Consider the following 22,106-nt stretch of genomic DNA (forward strand, 5'->3'; position numbering starts at 1 on the left):
TATTCCGTATCCAAGAGCAAACCTTGTGGTCGATGCCTGTCGCCCTTAATTTATAAATCAAGCGTTTGTGGAGAACTGTATCAAACGCCTTAGCAAAATCTAGGTACACCACATCCACAGGTCTCCCACTGTCTAGTTCACAACTAACCTCCTCGTAGAATGTTAACAGATTGGTTTGACAAGAACGTCCCTTAGTAAACCCATGCTGGTTACTGCTGATGATGTTGTTTTCTTTAGCAAACTCTTGGATATAGTCCCTTATCATCCCCTCCAGAAGTTTACATACGATTGATGTCAGGCTCACCGGCCTATAATTTCCCGGGACATGCCTCTGCCCTTTTTTGAATATCGGAATCACGTTTGCTTTCCTCCAATCCCCTGGTACATTTCCTGTCATAATACTGTCAGCAAAGATCAGTTTCTTTTCAATTGTGAACATCGCTTTATTTGACCCATGTAATAAGGGTTCCGATACTTCTGGTAAGCAGTTGTGCTCACTGGGTGGAATTTTAAGGTGAAGGTGAACCATATCTGTGTGATCAGCAGCAGTGTTTCCTAAAAGAATCTCCTAGAGATCGGGATACCCTCCAAAGTTTTTTTTGCACACTTATCACTTATATTCACTATTCACTTACCTTGCACTAAATTGGTTGATTTTGCATATGTATTGATTGTTCATTTATGGTATGTTACTGGTTTGAGCGCGGTGTTTTTATTTAAAGTCACTTGTTGGAAATATTCCACATACACAATTGTTAATACACACATTTACATATAATTTTCCTTTGCGCAGGTTGTTTTAGTGAACACTAAAATCTTCACATATAAAAGAAAAAAAGTAGCCAGTGAAAGTCCTCAATTAACCACTTCCCGCCCGCCCTATAGGCAAATGACGGCGGGAATGTGGTTGAGTTATCCTGACCGTACGTCATATGAAGGCGGCAGGATAACTCCGCTCTGGGCGCCCCCCGGGGGCGCGCAGAGCGGCGATCGGTGATGCGAGGTGTCAGTCTGACACCCTGCATCTCCGATCTCGGTAAAGAGCCTCTGACGGAGGCTCTTTACCATGTGATCAGCCGTGTCCAATCACGACTGGTCACATAGTAAATAGGAACAGCCATTGATCGGCTTTCCTTAGTTCGTGCCTGACAGGCACGAGTAAAGGAGCGCCGATCGGCGGCTCCCCTGACAGGGGGGGGGGGTCGGCACTGGTAATCAGATCATTGATTACCAGTGCAGACCCTGGGGGGGGGATGCCACTAGATCCACCAGGGATGCCCACTATGACCCCAGGGATGCCCACTATGACCCCAGGGATGCCCACTATGGCCACCAGGGATGGCAATCAGGGCTCAAGGAGCCCCCCATTGCCCACCCCATCAGTGCTGCCCACCAGTGCCCTCCCTATCAGTGCTGCCCACAAGTGCCCATCATTGCCATCCTTAAGTGTCGCCCACCAGTGCCCATTATTGCCCACCGGTGCCACCTATCAGTGCTCATTAGTGCCCATCAGTGCCGCCCGTCAGTGCCGATCAGTGCCGCCCATCAGTGCCCATCAGTGCTGCCTGTCAGTGCCCATTAGTGCCCGTCAGTGCCACCTATCAGTGCCCGTCAGTGCCAGCTATCAGTGCCCATCAATGCCGCCTATCAGTGCCCAGCAGTGCCGCCTATCAGTGCCCACCAATGCTGCATATCAGTGCTACCTATCAGTGCCACATATCAGTGCCGCATATCAGTGCCGCCTATCAGTGCCGCATATCAGTGCCACCCCATCAGTGCCACCCCATCAGTGCCACCCCATCAGTGCCTCCTCATCAGTGCCTGTCAGTGCAGTCTCATCAGTGCTCATCAGTGCAGGAAAAAACTTATTTATTTACAAAATTGTATAACATAAACAAAAAAACTTTTTTTTTTTTTTTCAAACTTTTCGGTCTTTTTTTATTTGTTTAGCAAAAAGGAAAAAACTCAGAGGTGATCAAATACCACCAAAAGAAAGCTCTATTTGTGGGGGGAAAATGACATAAATTTGGTGTAGGTACAGTGTTACATGACCGCGCAATTGTCATTCAAAATGCAACAGCGCTAAAAGGGGAAAATTGGCCTGGGCGGGAATGGAGGGAAGTGCCTTGTATTAAAGTGGTTAAAAAAAGGGAAGAAAAAAAGTGCTTGCGTGCTGAAAAATAGGTTTATAAAGTGACAAGAATGTAACCAGTGAGGACTCCTTGATAATCCTCAAAATAAAGTGCTTTCTTGCCAAAGTGTTGAAATTGTACGATATCTCATGCAGTGATCAGTGTTCTACTCCCCATCAGCAAACACATTTATCGTGGACCCCTTAGCATATAGCATGTGGGTCTTAAAGGCTTTACTGGTAAGTGAGACCAGTTGCAATACCTATACGTTCCCGCCAAAGCTATGGCTCATAAAAGGGAAGAGAGAGGATCTAAAGATAGTGTAATGAATAATAAAAATACACTTACAATGTGACACCTAGCGGCCGTGGTGCGCACTTTGGAATGCACGCGTAGTGCAGCTCCCGACGCCGGCTGTTGCAACCATCCAACACGACACATCTGTCCTTGTACATATCCATATCAAGGCTAAATGATGTCTACATTATTGTAAGTGTATTTCTATTATTCATATTTTACATATTGCATTTTTGGTTTTGGGTTTAATACTGCTCTAAAGTGTTTGTATTATGTTGGCTAGGCGCGTAAACAAGCGTCATGCATTCTTCAGTAAAAACAAAATAGAAAAATCTGCATTTTTGTGCAGTAATTTACGCCTCATGCGCGCAAATACGTGCAAATACACGCAAAAGTGTGTAAATGGCCATTTACATAATGCACAAAACAAGAACATGAGAATACGTTTCCGCGTGTGCGAAATTGCGCGAACGCATATGCACGAAAATACGTGCAAATAAAAAAAAAAAAACTGATGAAAAATTAGATGCTCAAACTGGGGTATCCTGTGCAAGAGGCCTTAGTGTCCAAGCCATGTTATCAGTGTGTGTGGGGGGGGGGGGGGATCTGCCTTTCTAGACAGCACTGAATTCCAGGTAGGGAATAAAATATGGTCAACTACACCCATATTTAAAGAATAATTGAACCCAAGATGTAGAAATAGGGACATGGAAAATAAGGTACTATTACCCAGGGCAACCAATCCTCTTTCATTTTGCTAATCTGCTATTTTTTTATATATAAATTTGACATAAATGAAAAGACATCAATTTGCATTACTGTAGCTATCATTGGATTTATGGTTTAAAAATAGAAGCCAAACAAGCATTTCTATTAAACGTATAAGGTTAATTTTAGCCTACTGAGTCTGAATAGTTATTTATTATCTCTTAATTAGGTTTGGAGTTTTATTGTAATTTTATTTGCTACATTGGAGCTTTTATGGCTTAGCTATGAATCACAGAGTGAACCAGACTTTCTCAGAAAACCCATACAAGATTTAAAAAAAAAAATTGTACATTTTTCTCTCGTATGAGGGATTCTGATTTTTCATCATTCTTAAAGTTAGGATCATAGTTGAGTTACAATTTAGATTATTTGCCAAGAGCAAAGAACATTTTGTTGCGGTTGCCTTTTAACCACTTGACCTCTGGAAGATTTACCCCCCTTCATTACCAGGCCATTTTTAGCAACACAGCACTGCATTACCTTAACTGACAACTGCGCAGTCATGCAACGCTGTACATAAATAAATGTATGTTATTTTTTTCCCCACAAATAGAGCTTTGTTTTTGTGGTATTTAATTACCACAGTTTTTTTTCTTCTATTTTTTGTGTTATAAACAAAAATAGACCAACAATTTTGAAAAAAAAAATATATATATATATATATATTTTACTTTCTGCTATAAAACATATCTAATAAAAAATTATAATTAATTTCTTCATAAATTTTGGCCAATATGTATTCTTCTACATGTTTTTGGTAAAAAAAAAACAAAAAACAATAAGCTTATATTGAATGGATTACATGAACGTTATAGCGTCTACAAACTATGGTATACAGTATCTCACAAAAGTGAGTACACCCCTCACATTTTTGTAAATATTTTATTATCTTTTCATGTGCCAACACTCAAGAAATTACACTTTGCTACAATGTAAAGCAGTGAGTGTACAGCTTGTATAACAGTGTAAATTTACTGTCCCTTAAAATACACTCAACACACAGCCATTAATGTCTAAACTGCAAGCAACAAAAGTGAGTACACCCCTGGAAGTGGAAATGTCCAAATTGGGCCCAAAGTGTCAATATTTTTTGTGGCCACCATTATTATCCAGCACTGCCTTAACCCACTTGGACATGGAGTTCCCCAGAGCTTCACATGTTGCCATTGGAGTAATCTTCGACTCCTCCATGACACTTTATGGAGCTGGCGGATGTTAGAGACCTTGCGCTCCTCCACCTTCCGTTTGAGGATGCCCCACAGATGCACAGTAGGGTTTATGTGTGGAAACATGCTTGGCCAGTCCATCACCTTTACCCTCGCCTTCTTTAGCAAGGCAGTGGTCATCTTGGAGGTGTGTTTGGGGTTGTTATCATGTTGGAATACTGCCCTGTGGCCCAGTCTCTGAAGGGAGGGGATCATGCTCTGCTTCAGTATGTCACAGTACATGTTGGTATCCATGGTTCCCTCAAAGAACTGTAGCTCCCCAGTGCCAGACCACAACACTCCCCACCACCATGCTTGACTGTAGGCAAGATTCACTTATCTTTGTACTCCTTACCTGGTTGCCACCACACACGTTGACCCCATCTGAACCAAATAAGTTTATCCTGGTCTCATCAGACCACAGGACATGGTTCCAGTAACCCATGTCCTTAGTCTGCTTGTCTTCAACAAACTGTTTGCAGGCTTGCTTGTGCATCATTTTTAGAAGAGGCTTCCTTCTGGGACAACAGCCATGCAGACCAATTTGATGCAGTGTGTGGCGTATGGTCTGAGCACTGACAAGCTGACCCCCCACCCCTTCAACCTTTGCAGCAATGCTGGCAGCATTCCTATGTCTATTTCCCAAAGACAGCCTCTGTATTTGATGCTGAGCACATGCACTCAACTTATTTGGTCGACCATGGCGAGGCCTGTTCTGAGTGGAACCTGTCCTGTTTAACCGCTGTATGGTCTTGTCCACCATGCTGCAGCTCAGTTTCAGGGTCTTGACAAACTTCTTATAGCTTATGCCATCTTTATGTAGAGCAACAATTCTTTTTTCAGATCCTCAGGGAGTTCTTAATAATAAAGTCCAAATCATATATATACCATGTCTCCTTTAGGGGTTCTTGCCTAGTAACCAAAGAAACTGCATACCAAAAAAGGGATTTTTGTATTCACCTGGAGGGTACAGCAGGTTACAGTGGTTAACCTCTTGCCGACTAGTCGCCGTAGTTTCACTGCGGCAGGTCGGCTCTGTCTCACGAAACAACGTATTTGTACATCGCTTCGCAGGACCGCTAGCGGGGGGCCATTCGCCACAGGGAAAGCTAATCAGCGGACTGGGTGGGCGCGATTGCCACCGGGTACCCGCGATCGCTCCCCGTGGAGATAGAACGCCGGTCTGCCGTTGTAAACACAGCAGACCGCTGTTCTGTCAGTTATGATCACAGGGATTGTGTGTTCCTCTTATTTAGGAACACAGGTCTGTGTTCATGCAGCAAGCCCATCCCCTTTAACCCTTTAATCACCTCTGGTGTTAACCCCTTCCCTGCCAGTGTCATTAGTACTTTTAGCACTGAACAATGTCACTGGTCCCCCCAACAGTGTCAAAAATGTCAGTTAGGTGTCCGATCTCTCTTCGGCAATATCGCAGTCCTGCTAAAAATCGCCAATTGCCTCCATTACTAGTAAAAAAAAATAAAAAATAAAAATGATAAATCTTACCCCTAGTTTGTAGACGCGATAACTTTTGAACAAACCAATCAATAAACCCTTATTGGAATTTATTTTACCACAAATATGTAGCAGAATACAATTTGGCCTAATATAAATAAAAAAATTAGATTTTTATTTATTGTTTTTATTGGAAATGTTATATAGCAGAAGGTAAAAAATATTGTTTTTTTTTTCCAGAATTTTCTCTCCTTTTTTTGCTTATAGCACAAAAATAAAAAAATAGCACAGGTGATCAAATACCACCAAAAAAAAGCTCTATTTGTGGGAAAAAAGGACCTCAATTGTATTAGGGTACAGCATCGCACGACCTCGCAATTGTCAGTTAAAGTAACGCAGTGCCGTATTGCAAAAAAATGGCCTGGTCATTAAGGGGGTCATTAAGGGGGTAAAGCCTTCTGGTCCAAAAGTGGTTAAGGCAAGTCAGACCAGTAGATGTGGTTTAGTGCATGAGTTTATTGAGAAATAAATAAATATGAGCCAATTCAATAACATCAATTGCTATAGTATAAAAAGCACATACAGTATAGCTAAAAGACATTGTCCCAAGCCAAAAGTTATGTGATACACACATGCACAGGAAGAGGCTATGTAAGCACGTAATGAAACGCGTTGACGTCATTCATGCATCATGGACTCCGGCAGTTGGAGCCTGACCTGACACTCAGTAATCTACGGAGAATGTTTATCAGCTGTACTACTACCGCTATATGGGGCCAAGGGAAGCAATGCCTGGTGGATCGATAGAGGGTAGTGGACTCCATACAAGCACGGACTAAATAGACACCACAAATGGTCAGAGGAGCTAGAGTTGATGGACTACCAATGACACTCTAGGTAGATCACATGTTAACCAGATCCATCCTAACAATGGATCGGATGTGGTAAGAACAACTCGCTCTCCATTTGTGACAGCCCTAATTATCCACGGTCCCTCTATTCATCTATCACAGGACAGCATCTTGCCTTGCTCCCCCTCTACTCTCCACATAACAGCTTTTGCATTTATCATCTGGGATATACCTACAGTGAGGCATTACTCACTATATTCATATTTACTACTGATAACGAGAGAACTGATCCCATCTGATGATTTTTTTTGCAAGAATTACTGAGTGGTCATCATTGCATTAGGAAACCGATTCCACCCTCTTATATTTACCTGAGCCTGCTCTTGATCCAGTGATGTTCACAAGAGCAGCGCCTCTCCATCTTCCTCCCTGGGCTGATTAATAGTAGCGCAGCCAATGCTGAAAAAATCTGTGATGAGGGAGTGGGGCCTAGCTGTCCAGTCTGTGTCTATAGACAGAACAGGGCAGCTTGGGAACGAGCCCGTGCTATAGTAGGCAATTGCCGAAGAGTAGGAGCCAGGAGCGCCGGCAGGGGACCCCCAGAAGAGGAGGATCAGGGCTGCTCTGTGCAAAAACATTGCACAGAGCAAGGTAAGTATGACATGTCTAATATTTTAATTTAAAAAAAGTTTTGTACGGAGCAGTCTCAGAGGAAGGGGATGAGATATTGCTGAGTTACTCCTATCCCAACATGAGAGGGAGTCAGATGTTCCCCCGTCCGCAAAAGTGTCATATATTCCCATGGCAATGGATTGAGATGGCGGGGAATGTGGAGGTAATACATTTGGAAATTAGAATGCCTATGTTTTCTTCTATAAAGTGAATGTTTGTTTTACTTTGCTTAGTATAGGCAAAGTACTGATTCAATTTGAAAAAGGGCAATCAATTGCAAACCTCCAGTCTCTAAACCTTTTAAAACTAAGCTTCTAGTGTACTTAATGAACATTTTCTGTTGGTAAAGTGAACCAGCAGCATCAATATGCATTTTCCACAGCTTCTCCAGTGAGGTAGATGATATAGAAAGCTACTGTATAGCTGCGGTATCCCTAAGAAATTCAGACATTTACATATAGATTTTATTAATATCTAGGACCACGCAGCCAGACATCATGAAAATGTAGATCTTTCTAATTTTTCATACAATTCATATGGCGGGGATATTTGCCTCATTAGCTACTAACGTATCTTGAAATGAATGTGATTGCATGGCCCCAGTAAAATGCAACAAATTACCAAATCTCAAATGAAAATAGAGCAATTATGGAAAATGTTAACGTTAACGGGAATATTCCATTAAAGGGAATCAATGTAGTTACCATACCTAAACATTATTTGCAGGGCTTTAAGCACTATGAAACTAGGTTGAGTATAGTGATTGCCAAGGAAACAAACACCCACACAGATCAAAAGCATAAAAATATATTTACTAAGATCTATAAATAGTACAAAAAATGCAAAAATATGACAGTACAAATGACAATAATAAATTGCCCTCACCTGCAAGCTAGACATGTAACCTCATTCAGTTTTATAATACACAAAAGGATGGTTATTCTTAGAGTAGTTCTGGAACTAGCATAAATCAAAACTAAATCCAATAATGAATTAACCTAATCTAGAGGCAAGGCATAACAAAATTAGCTTCTACAACACTCAAAAGAATTGTTATACTTACCTTCAAGAACTTTTTCATCCGGAGTTCAGTAACAGCAGACATATTCTCTCTTGTAATAAGTCAGCAACATAATCCTATGGTCATGGTTTAGAAGCTGCAGGAAATGGGATAGGGTAACAGTCTTAAGCTGGCTGTACGCTAGAGAATTTTTCAAACAAATGCTTGTACCGATATTCATACAAAAACAAACCAAATGACATTCAAAGGTACTTCAAAATGTTGTTGTTTTCTTAAACATTTAATTTTGGAATAAATGTACTTTCATGAATGCAAAACATACATTGTTAGACATTTGTTAATTCATGGAAATTTTTCCAGCCTGTTCCTTCAAATTTTCTCATTACCATGGTCGAAAACTAACATCGACTTGACTCCACTACCAATTAGAAAATTGAACAAGTGTTCTTAAGATAACACATTTTGAACTAAATTCTACTGGTGTATGGCCAAGTTTAGTCTTTTTCACTTCCTACTCTGATCTTATACTCCTTTTAACCGTTTGCCGAACGTATAACTTACATATACAGCGGCAAAGCGGCTCGAGGTCATGAGTACCCACTGGGGACAATTTATTCACACATGTGGTGGACCATGCACCGAAAAACAAGATGGGTTAAATAGCTCAGGTTATATTGAGGGTTGTAGTACATTAGTTCAGGGCCCTGGTAACCTCTCCTGTGATGGTTTGCCCCCATTCTGATTCCCTCCTTCCTTTGGTCTTCAGCTGGCCCTTCAGCATGCCTCTTCCTTCGTGCCTACAGAGAAACTTTTGGCCACAATACCAGAGTTCATGGGCAGAATGTCTGACCTTGTTGAGTCCTTACATTACAGGAGTCACAGCTGTGCCTCTGATTCCTTCCCTTTGATGTAAGTCTTTGACTTTTGTCTTGAGACAGACCAGTACCAGGAGGGGAAGGCATCTACTAAGGAAAGATCCACACCCTCTCATGCATCTGATCAGAATGATATACAGTACCTGCTGTCGAAATGTCTCCAAAACTTAAGGAAACAATTGCTATGCTAATTGAATCGGTACGCTCTTGTTTAACCCTCCTCTTATGTTAGGGTCAGAACCGACCCGTTTTCAGGTTTTGAATGTCTATAAGTATCACATAAATTTGTTTATTGCATCAAGATTTTTTTACATTGTCAGGGACCTCTATTTAAAAATGTAATAGAAAAATAATCCTTTTCACTAAATTATAAAATACTGTGGTGAAAATTAAGACGTTTATGGTGTTAGGGTCAATTCTGACCCAGTTATAATATAGGATTTTAGGACACTAATAAGTGCCAAAACTGAAATCATAAACACTCTCTCTGCTTAGTAACACTGACAGCCAATCACCTCTCAACCCTGTGAGCTGTAGTTAGGGAGGGGCCTATCTCTTTGCCTGCTTGTCTGCTTCACTAAATAAAGTGAAGAAACATAGGACCAATACATTTCAGAGTTGCTGACTTTATTTTACCATTTTTTAAATTTGAAAATGAGAGGTATGCTATCAAAAGAAAGATCTAAGGGGTCACACCAAAAATATTAAAACCAATCTTTTCAAGGATAAAGAAGCCTAACAAGGTAACCAAGAGGTAAGAAACAAATTGGATGATAAATAATTGTTCAGAGGGTATTTTATGGCTGATTTAAGACACGGGTCAAAACCGACCCGTTAACATAATGGATAGTAACAGAAAGCTAACATAAGAGGAGGGTTAAAATTGGAGCAGCCTAAGCCTAGTCGCCCTATGGTGTTTAGGATAGGGTATCCAAAATTCCTTATACCAGGTAAAACCTTCTGGTTAACATGCTAGTTGAGCTTTTCCTGTATAACGACTGCCCTCACACAGGGAAGATTTTTTTCCTCCCCCTAAATGTTTTGCCCAACATTATCCCATTGAGAAAATTTTCCTTTGGAAGTGGGCAATTCCTCTAGTATATCCAGCCATTTTCCACCCTGACATGACCCCAACTGCCCCTGTGGAGTATAATACTGTGTTTAAATATCTGGTATATAAAAGGTTATAGGACCTCCATAAAGCTATCTTTACCTTGCCATGTAGCCTGCAGTTGTGCCTTTGGCAGTTTACTAGACCAATTCTGTCTGAACTAAGTTTATGGCCCAGAATCTCAGATCCATCTTTGCGGATTTCTCTATTCTTAGTAAGTTGCAACTTTTGCCTTCTGCTTAATGATACTGCCTGAATGTCTTTGTGGACACACTTCATCAAATTTCTAGGAGGAACCTTCTCTCTGTATACGTGTGCAGAATTCTGTTGCTTAAATGCTGGTCAGCTGAACTTCCCTTCAGTTAACACCTTAAGCAGTCGCCCTTTGAAGATAAACGCCTGCTAAGTTCTTCTTTGGTTAAATACATCCAGGAGATCATGAGGATAAAAGTACTATCCTCCCCAGTAGAAAAAGTCTCCAGTCTCCACCAGTAGGTCTACTACCTCTAACGTTTGGAAGGGTTTTTTTTTTTTTTTTTTGTCCCTCCCAGTCAGGAACATATGTTTGCAAGAAGACATAGCCTTGCAGACCAGTCAAGGCCTCTGAGGCACCCCTACATCTTAGAGTTAGGAAAAATTCTGTTTGTCTTCCTGGTCTTCTGGTCCCAGAACATTTTTGATGCCTGGATGCAGTGTCGTTTCCAGGGGCTAAAATCTGAAGTTTCGTAGTCTACCTTCTGACTGCTTTCCCCTTTCCCATCACAATGGATCTACTTTTGGCTGTCCAACAGCTTTTTAGGCATGGGGTCATTACCCTTGTCCCTTCAGGAGAATGCTTTCAACATTTCTACTCAAACCTCTTACAGTTCCAAAACCAGAATGGAGGAACAGTACAAGCAGAGGGTTAATTTCCCCAATGGAGGCACAGACTGCAAGAAAAAAAAAACACTGACATAGGGTTTTAATCCCTCTCCACTCTGTCCAAAACTAAAAAACAGTTTTGCCTTTAGTTATGCTTTAATGGTATCCTCCTTCAAGGTAGTGCCAAATGACCAGTTTCACTTTGGACCATTGTAAATCAAAGTTATAGCCACATGGGAAAAACAGGCTTATTGGATTGCCCAATGCATCTAAACCCCAAGGCCAGCCTTTTTCCCAAATGTGAGGGATTTTCAGACGAATCTTGCCCTTTCTCCAGTGCGTTCTGGACAAAAAACTCACCGTAAAGTGTTAATAAACCCACGAGAGTAAAATCAGTTTATATGCAGTAAAGCATGCTTGGTATACTCACTGTAGAACCTAAATGGTAAGATCTCAACCTTGCATAAAAAGGCAGTTTGATCCTGTCTTCTGATCCTGCCCTTTTTCCACTGTTCCCTAACCATCTCCTGATAAAACACAGCCTTGGGATTCACTCATTTTGGTGTGTATTGCTAGATAGTTGGTTTTTTTTTTTTCTTGAGAGGGTGCACAGGACCAAACAGCACTGTCCAGACAGGGTCAGGGGCCATGCAGTCTCATAGGACAGTCAGAGTAGAATGACAACTCCTCCTACAAGCTTTAAACAGACACTGAAGAAGTCACAAGACTGCTATATACTGCTGATGAGAAAAGCTATTTAGCAGTTTATATTTAAAAATAATTGAATTTCTATGTTCTGTGTACTGTGGGAGACCAGATAAAGTGAATACAGGGTCCTGGATTTAGTAACACTTTAACCACTTAAGCCCCGGAAGATTTTACCCCCTTCCTGACCAGGGCCTATTTCGCGATTCGGCACTGCGTGACTTTAACGGACAATTACGCGGTTGTGCGACGCTGTACCTAAACGAATTTGACGTCCTTTTTTTCCCACAAACAGAGCTTTCTTTTGGTGGTATTTGATCACCTGTGCGATTTTTTTTCATCATGCGCTATAAACAAAAAAGAGCATCAATTTTGCAAAAATAACAATATTTTCACATTTTTTTATATGAAATTCCCCCAAAAAAATGTAAAAATCAAACTTTTTTAACATTGTAGGCCAATTTGTTTTCTGCTACATATGTTTGGTAAAAAAAATAGCAAAAAGCGTATTTTGATTGGTTTGCGCAAAAGTTATTGCGTTTACTAACTAAGGGAAAGATTTTTGTTGTTTTTTTTTTTTTAAAGAGTAATGGCGGCGATCTGCGTTTTTTTTTTTTTTTTTTGCGGGACTGCGACATTGCGGCGGACAGAGCGGACCCTTGACTGACATTTTTGACACTTTTGGGGTTACCAGTGACATTACTACAGTAATCAGTGCTATACATATGCACTGTTACTGTAAAAATGACACTGGCAGGGAAGGGGTTAACTTTATTTGAGAAGGAGGGGTTAAGTGTGTCCCTAGGGGCGTGCTTCTAACTGTGATTGGATGTGGCTTGTGGTGTAAGAGCAGAGATATACGATTCTGCATAGCAGAACCGTATGATCTCCATTCTTACACAGGGGAGAATGACAGGCGGCTTTGTTTACATTAGCCGCCTGCCTTTCTCCCGCTGTAACAGACAATCGCGAGTGTCCAGCGGACATTGGGTCCGCTGGGCACACGTGCGGGGGGGTCCGTAAACAAGCGGGGGCGGGAGCGCGCCTCCGGCGGCGCGCGCTCGGCCCCTAGAGCCTCACAGGCGAGCGACGTACACCTACATCGCTTTGCCTGTGAGGGGCTGACTGCCGCAGTAAATATACTGTGGGCGGTCGGCAAGTGGTTAAGTACTATTTAGGGACAAATCTCAGTCTTGGCTGTTCTGTTTCAGAGACTTTTGACCTTTCACTCTTTAGTTAAAGCTGAAGTTTAGCTGATATTATTATTTTTTTTTTTTTTTACACTACAGTTTCAGTGACATTACTTACCAGTGTTGAAGGATGTCCTACATCGTGCAAGCAGCTGAATTCTGGAGAAATGTTCACTGCAGGTGTGCCTGTCCTCTTCCTGTCTGAACTTCCAGCGCTGTGGGGATAATAACTTTGGGCTTCGAGCTGAGCTTCTGGGAAAAAAGTTTCCACAGAACACCCGCCCCCACCCCTTTGAGCCAATCAGAGGAATACCTTGTCTAACCTTATCCTAAGGGAGGCTTCTCTTGTAGATGTAACCTCTGCAAGGAGAGTTTCAGAGGAATCGCTTGTCTAACCTTATCCTAAAGGAGGCTTCTCTTGTAGATAAAACCTCTGCAAGGAGAGTTTCTGAGTTGATGGCCTTATCCTGCATGGAGCCTTTCTTACTGTTGCACAAGGACAAAAATGTCTTGCGTCTTAAAGCGGAGTTCCGGCCTCAAATACCTTTTTTAACTAAAAATACCCCTATAATACTAATCCATCGCCCTTTACAGAACCGCTATTCTCATACTTACAAGGTGTACAGTATTGGATTTTAGTCAAAATCTTACTTTTAAAAAACGCTGTCAGAGCGTGGCCATGTTGGATGTGGGCATCTGAAGCCACAGTGCAATCTGCTGTGTCCTTCTTCCTGATTCCAGGGAGTTTTCTGGGAGTTCTTCCTGATTCCAGCCTCCTGGGAGTGATGACAAACAGCTCCCAAAATGCAATGCAAAGGCGGAAGTGATGTCGGTGGCCGTGACCATAGAGGGGGAGAAGGAGGAAGTACAATCAAAAAATGCCCTGAAAATGAGGTAAGGGACCCCCGAAAAAAATTGAAAATGCCCAATTGTTGATCAGCATAGCGAGCACTCCAGGAATCACTAAAGTTGCAAAATAGGCCGGAACTCCACTTTAAGACAATTTTTCTCCTAAAGGTGGTCTTTGCTTTCCACATTCATTGGATACGGTCTTTCCTTCCTTACATCCTACTCTGTAGCATCATTAAGAAATTTCTCTGTGCCCCTGTGTTCAGAGCTGCCATTGGAAGTCCTCCTTCTTCAGCTCCCACTCTCTGCACTACTCCCAGCACCTCGCTCTGAGTTCACAGGGGCTGGAAATACAGAGGAGGCATCTGGTATCAAATACGTATTGACTGTCAGCGCACATTGAGAACAACACTAAACACTAGAAACAACATCGGGCGGTACACATCCACCACAATGTTGATTTGCGACAGAACCCCTGGAAACCACCAGAATTTTCTCATGGTCCTCAGACCACTGGTTGGCGACCACCATTCTAACTCACTTGTTGAAAAACAGGGCAAATATTTTACACTGTGAAAAGAAGTTCATGTAGGCAATAAAACGGAATCACTTTCAACGGACTGTTCAGAGTTAATGTCACTGACAGAAATGTGTTTTATTTTTTCAGAGCTTACAGAGCTGTCAGAAAATGACACTGTATCAGATTCATGGGGTGAGAAGGGGGTGGCAGCACTAAGACATTCCAGTCTATAGAGAGGAGTGAGAGGACTGAGTCACATGAAGGGGCAGCCAGAATGGTTGAATAGTTTTTGAAGGGATACCTTCATCTTATCAATTTTTATTCTGCTTCTTCTAAAGGCTACTTTAGCAAAATTTACTATACTATTAAGTATTACTCAAAAGATCCCTGTGTACTCTATGTTTACCCCTGGTGATGTGCTGACATTCATTTCCATATTCATTGACAAGCTGTGTTTTAAGCGTGTCACCACCCTACACACTCGGCCTTGCCTGTAACAGAAACAATCAAGACAGAGTGGCAGGGTCAGGGTTTCTAGACAAGCAACAATCGCCATACAAAGCCTAAAACATTCAAATGGACAACTGCAGTTTATGTATAATTGCCATTGCCTGTTTGATGTAAAAAAATGTTAAGTTGTTGTTTTTGGAAAGTTTGATTATTAGCCCATTGGTTTTTGATTTTCTAAATATTTCTTAAACGTGTGCAATTTCAGGTCATAAGGATGAGTTCGTTTGCTGATATCTGTGGGTCCAAGCAGTCACAAAGCACTCCTGAAGGAGGATACCATCGCTATGGAGTTCGGTCCTACCTGCACCAATTTTATGAGGACTGCACAGCTTCAATATGGGAATATGATGATGATTTTCAGATACAGAGATCGCCCAGTAGGTGGAACTCTATATTCTGGAAGGTAAGCAAGCTATTTCTGAATTTTTTACTTTGCTATATAACACATATTATGCAAGGTCTGTGAAACCTCCCTATTCTAGTTATATAATACAACTACTTTGGAGTCGTAAGGTCTGGGAGAGGTGCTAGTTGCTTGTGTTACATAGATGTGAGTTGTTGTCAAATTTCTGAGGTAGAGTCTTTGGTTCAGGATGTAGATAATGCATTGGTCCAGATAAAAACAAAGTGGAAGCCTTTGGTGAACATACCCAGTTCATGAAAACTTTAAGTGTATTTGAGAAGTCACACAGAATAGCAAATTAGCCCTTTTGGACTGTGTGTCAAGGAAGGGGTGACATTGAAGTCTGCAGGAAACCCACACACACAGACAAGTATCCGCTTTTTGACTCACACCAACACTAGAACACAAACTAGCATACATGGCAGTAAGTCACACATGTGCAAGTCTCAAGCAAGTCCCAAGTTACTGTGGCGAAAATCAAGCAAGTCAAGTCGAGTCCCTGCTAGAAGTCAAGCAAGTCAAGTCATTTATTTTGGTCAAGTCACTAAAAACATGTTAAGTATTTCCATTGTTAAACAGCCAGTGTCCTAAAAATCAACACAGACTGAGGTGTTTTAGGGCTCTTTCACACGGGCGGTCCGATCAGATCCGCCTGTCAGTTTTTTAGGCGGATCTGATCGGATGCCCCATTCAGCCCTATGGAGCAGCGGATGTCAGCGGTGACATGTCCGCTGACACCCACTGCCATCCGCATCCGATCCTGTCCGTGAAATCCGGACGGATGGAAACCCTATTTTCCATCCGTCCTTGGGATCGGATGAGAGCGGACAGGCGGTCCGCTCTCATCCGATTCCCCATAGAGAGCAGCGGGGACTGTGACACCTCCCTCTCCGCACTTCAAGCGGAGACGGAGCTGTCATCCGCCGGCTCAGCGGGGATCGCGGATCGATCCCCGCTGAGCAGCACGGATCCGCCTACGGAGGCGGACCGTGTGAAAGAGCCCTTAAATGACTGTGGTGTCAGAAACATAACAGGCACAATAATTTTGCTTTAACACATCTTGAGAAAATGCAAATATTTAATAACTTAAAAAAGTAAAATCATTTTGAGTCATATGTCTCAAGTCAAAGTCAAGTCTCAAGTCATGAATGCCAAGTCAAAGTCAAGTCGAGTCTTTTATTAATTTTAGTCAAGCAAGTCTCAAGTCCTCAAACTGGTGACTTAAGTCTGACTCAAGTCAAGTCATGTGACTAAAGTCCCCCACCTCTGCAAACTAGGAGTTATTTGGAATATGCAACTTCAGGATTATGGGATGGTAATAATAAGCACAGAGTCCAAAGACAAAGAACACAGACATCTTAGGAGTTCTTTAAAGTTTAGGTCTACCCAGAATGGGCTTTCAATAACTTTTCCACAAGGTCAAGCAAAAATATGGGGCCATTGAACTGAGGGGAGAATCCAGAACACAGAACAATATAGTAGTCCTTTATGTGACTGGTGTGTCAGAATTTAAATAAGCATCACATTCTTGTATTTTAGAAGGCAAACAACACTCTGACACTAGCATGTACTTCCAAAAGACACAGCATGCACATATTGGATCGAGAGGACAACTGCTTTGTAAGAGACGTCTAAAGGGGCCATCTATGTCAGACTGAAGTTACCATCCCTAAACAGGGGTGGGGCCTTTTTATGACATTTTAACATCTCTATCCAGACGATTTGACAACGGTTCACACCTTCAGCCATGTAACTTTTAACAAGTGTCTTACTTTATGGCTCCATGGGAATTGGTTTTATGTACATTAAAAAATATGTAAATTCATTATTTTTTACTAAAGGGCACTTAGGTGGCACATAAGTCCTCCTCCCTGGCCTAGCAGCAACCCCCTCTTGGGCACTGGGGGTGCTGAAAAGCCCTTTGGGAAAGCCCTATTTTATGTGCTCACAACAGCCTCCCAATGCCCCAAGGACATGTGGGCTGGTATAAACATAGCAGGCAGGCTGTTACTCACTAATAAAATTGGAGACACACTTTCTTTGTAGAAATTTTAACTCTTGCAATAGACAATATTTGCATTTTCAGTATAAAATGCAGCTCAACCAGGTGAATTTGTTTTTCCAAACAGGTTGAGGGAATACCAGGTGAATAGATAATTAACAAAGAAAGAACGGTGTTAAATCAGACTACTAAACTGCAATCAAACAGATATACAATGAATATGTATACACATCTATTAAGAAAAATATGGTGTACAAAAATCCCAAAAAACTTATAAAATAATATTGTGTAAAAAAAAGTCCAATGCAAAAAAATATTAGTGAGCATAAATATAGCTCTTAAGAGTGAAGTAGTGGGTGTTTCAACAAAGGAAGTCCTAGTGTCAGCAAACACACTCCAGTGCCCGATCCAGAGACACAAATATTATCCACCACCATGTGCAATGGCACGTGGTGGTGGATAATACCTGCAATCCAAAGGTATCACACATCAAACTGCTGGGCAACATCCATATGATATAATAAGTTACGAATTACAGCACATAGAAATACGAAAATAACTCCTCATGGTGTAGTATATAGATAACATTTATTAAAACCAACATGTAGACTTAGTTAAAAATCGTAGTGTAGAGAATAATGGATATGACCAAGGGGTCACACATCAGCTGGACGCCGTTGAATCACAACTTCTGGTTTCGATCTTAACCGAAGTGACCTCACCCGGCTCCTCCCGACCCATTGCGTCACTGAACACGTGACTTTCTCAAGGGTTGGATCGTTCAGTGTTAGGTTGGTTCTTTGTAGAGATTTTTAATAAATATACCCCAAGAAGTGCTGAACCTGTATTGAAAACACAGGTTTAACACTTGCAATAGACAATGTTTGCATTTTCAGTAGAAAATGCAGCTTACACAGGTGAATTTTGTTTACAAACAGGTTGAGGGAATACCGGGTGAATGTGCAGAGAAGACTAGGGAAAATGTTACAATAAAGAAGCCATCCCCGACGGGAGAAAACGGTGATTATCGCTAGCGGCTATAGCAGCCGCTTGCGATAATCGCAAGCGAATTCAGCAGGCTGGTTGTACCCAAGTTGATCAATCGATCATCTTGGTACATTCAGCCTGCCCGCTAATGGTTCAGCAGGAACCGTCCGAGGTTCTTCTAACCATGTATGGCCATCCCTAATGAGGCCAGTTAATTATTTTAATCTAGATAACAGAAAGAGGCAAATGACGGAAAACCTATTCCACTGGAGAGTCACCAGTTCAGAGCAGAGGCTCTTACACAATTTATATGGCAAATATTTGCTTCAAAAATGGATGGAGTAATCAATAAATATATGATTACCTATAGCGCTTGCTTAAAATAAATTGGTAACAATCTGATAAATTACATATAAATCCCGTGATGAATTACAGATAAAAAATAATGTATAATAGTGCCGAGGTAAGATTGCAATAAATATAAGATAATGTAATAAAACTAGATATATATATATATATATATATATATATATCTCAAATATGTAAAAACAAGTAGTGTAGGAAAGTATCAATCACAAAAAATATCCTTAAAGTTCATGTGCAAAAATTAATAAATTCATGTGCAATTAAGATATAAGTGCGAGTAAAAAATTATTAAAACACAGTTGTGACTTCTTGGCAGAAAATGTCCAAAAAATAAAGTGATTGGTGCTTCGTGATAAATTATTCACTCTTGCCCTGGTGTCCGTTCTAGTGTTTGACCGTGAAAAAGATAGATGAAATTCACACTCACCAGATCGCAGGGGTCCTATATGTCTTTTGACACTAGGGCCATATGTGCTTTAGTGACCCTCTCTGGGTCGGGGTACATTCCCTCCAGGCAACTATCTTTCTTTGCAGTAACACTCCTCCTACTGTTCACCTCCAATAAGGGAACGTATGGAAAGGGAAAAAAGATCCAGATAGTGCAGTAACGTTTTAAAATAGTAATTTATTGCACACAATCCAGACAATCCAAAGGTTACAGTCCCAATAAGATAAGGAGGCGAGTAAAAACAGGGAAAATCCAATAGGACAGTAAAAAATCAATAGAAACAGTAAAAAACGTCATCACACATGTGAGCTACGAGGTGGAGAGCGGCACTTACGGCTTGCGTTCAACTGAGCTCTTGTGACGCCACGACGTGCGTTCCACCTTAGGTGTGACGGCGTGTTTTACTGTTTCTATTGATTTTTTACTGTCCTATTGGATCTTCCCTGTTTTTTTACTCGCCTCCTTATCTTATTGGGACTGTAACCTTTGGATTGTCTGGATTGTGTGCAATAAATTACTATTTTAAAACGTTACTGCACTATCTGGATCTTTTTTCCCTTTCCATACGTCCCTTATTGGAGGTGATCAGCAGGAGGAGTGTTACTGCAAAGAAAGATATTTGCCTGGAGGGAACGTACCCCGACCCAGAGAGGGTCACTAAAGCACGTATGGTCCTAGTGTCATAAGATATATATAGGACCCGATGCGAGTGTGAATTTCACCTTGCGATCTGGTGAGTGTGAATTTCATCTCTTTTTCACGGTGAAACACTAGAAGGGACACCAGAGCAAGAGTGAATAATTTATCATGAAGCACCAAGCACTTTATTTTTTGGACATTTTCTGCCAAGAAGTCACAACTGTGTTTTAATAATTTTTTACTCGCACTTATATCTTAATTGCACATGAATTTATGAATTTTTGCACATGAACTTTAAGGATATTTTTTGTGATTGATACTTTCCTACACTACTTGTTTTTACATATTTGATATATATATATATATATATATAGTTTTATTACATTATCTTATATTTATTGCAATCTTACCTCAGCACTATTATACATTATTTATTATTTATCTGTAATTCATCACGTGATTTATAAATAATTTATCAGATTGTTACCAATTTATTTTAAGCAAGCGCTATAGGTAATCATATATTTATTGATTACTCCATCCATTTTTGAGCACTCGCACTTTACTATAGCAGCTGCGAATCACACTTATTTAATTTATTAATTGATTAAGTCCTTACACACTCATAGGTCTCTCCACGTGGCGTGGGAAATATACTTTGTATATTTTATCTTCCAAATATTTGCTTCACTTTGGAAAATAGTGATCTGTTAAAATACGACGCAAAAGACCATTTACTAGTTCACTGTTGAGCAGAATTGCAGGTTACACAGTTGCCCCCATATAACAAGACCATGCTCTAAGGAAGAACAGGCTGTCTGCCAATGGGTAACCTACAGCACCCAATGAGTGCCTGTATTTTATTTATAGCCCTTCTTTAGCATTTGTGAGGGAATGACAGATGCTTTAAATACTACAAGAAATCTTCAAACAGGAGCACTTTCACTTGCATATTTGTGAATGTTAGTAGGTCTGTTATAGTAAGCAACTTTAATGTTAAGTTTAGTCTTTAAACAACTTGCAAAATCAAATGACTTGTAATAATAATTACCTGACTTTGCACACTTTCCTTATAGGTCGGACTCATATCAGGAATTGTCCTCATGCTGACAGGTATAACAGTTCTTGCTGTTGGGTTTCTGGTACCACCTAAAATCGAAGCTTTTGGAGAAGATGATTTTGTTGTTGTGGACAGTCATGCTGTCCAGTTCAATGGAGCACTTGATGTTTGTAAATTGTCAGGTGCCATTATGTTTTGCGTTGGGGGAACGACACTGGCAGCATGTCTTCTGATGTCTGCTTTTGCTAAAAGTTACTCCAAAGAGGAGAAGTACCTGCAACAAAAATTTAAAGAGAGAATAGCAGACCTTAGGGCTCATGTGCACCCTGTTACAAAGGCTCCAGCTCCAGGAGACTCGAAGATACCTGTCACTCTGTCCAAAGTCCAAAATGTCCAACCTTCATCTGAAACCTGACATTTACCTGTCATTGTAAACACCATTAAAATGAAAAGGTCAGCTTTTGTGTTACAGTAAAAAGTCTTATTTTGCTGTACAGTTAAACTGTACTTGGCAGGAAACTATATGAATAGGCCAAATGATAGCAAAATGTGAAAAGATCCTGAGTTCTTGTGTGTCAGTGTGGGAAGCTTACCTACCTGAATGGTAAACCTTCTGAAGAGTACACACGTTAACAGTCAGTAGGCCCTATCAGTAGTCCAACGTGACAACAGAAACATACAGCTTGTTTGTGTTTTTTATTTTTTTACTGTCGCTTACTATGTAAACGCATTATGTGCACAATATGATCACAATTAGTACCAGCTATATAGGAAAGTAACACATTTCTGTAATGAAACACTTAAGTAAGGATGCCGCAGGCTAAAAATACACTTTACTTGCACAGATTACATCCTTGGACTCCAACTAGCAAAGTTAACTGCATCTCCTTTTTTGGCTAGTTTGTGTTTTTACTATTTATTGTGCTTTCGTTTTTTCTTTAAAAAAAGTGTCTACTTTTTTATTTTACCATACTCTTCAAGGCTCTATCACTTCATACCACCACATATCTCTTTACCTTTCAGATGAAAATATGTGGCACATTAATTCTTTCTCCATGTTGACTCAAATTCCACCTTTAGTTTGACTATACGTTTTGATATATCATTGGGAGATTTACCTGGTGTTTTACTGGCCTGACCTTGTAAAGGCCTTGATACCAATATTATCAATGGGAAAGT

General features: G+C 40.8%; 1 protein-coding gene across 2 annotated transcripts in view; it reads left to right on the plus strand.

The window, feature by feature from the left end:
- NRSN1 (neurensin 1) overlaps nucleotides 1-21,891 on the plus strand; it is a 43,530-nt gene extending 21,639 nt beyond the window's left edge. For both annotated transcript variants that reach the window (XM_082259131.1, XM_082259132.1), the window contains exons 2-3: nucleotides 15,228-15,425; nucleotides 20,944-21,891. In XM_082259131.1, coding sequence (XP_082115257.1) covers nucleotides 15,237-15,425; nucleotides 20,944-21,342 — 588 coding nt within the window. In that variant the 5' untranslated portion in view covers nucleotides 15,228-15,236 and the 3' untranslated portion in view covers nucleotides 21,343-21,891. The remainder of the gene's footprint in view (nucleotides 1-15,227; nucleotides 15,426-20,943) is intronic.
- The last annotated feature ends 215 nt before the right edge of the window (nucleotides 21,892-22,106 follow it).

Source organism: Pelophylax lessonae (genome assembly GCF_965119305.1).
Source record: "Pelophylax lessonae genome assembly, chromosome: 5".
In the NCBI taxonomy this organism is placed as follows: Eukaryota; Metazoa; Chordata; class Amphibia; order Anura; family Ranidae; genus Pelophylax; species Pelophylax lessonae.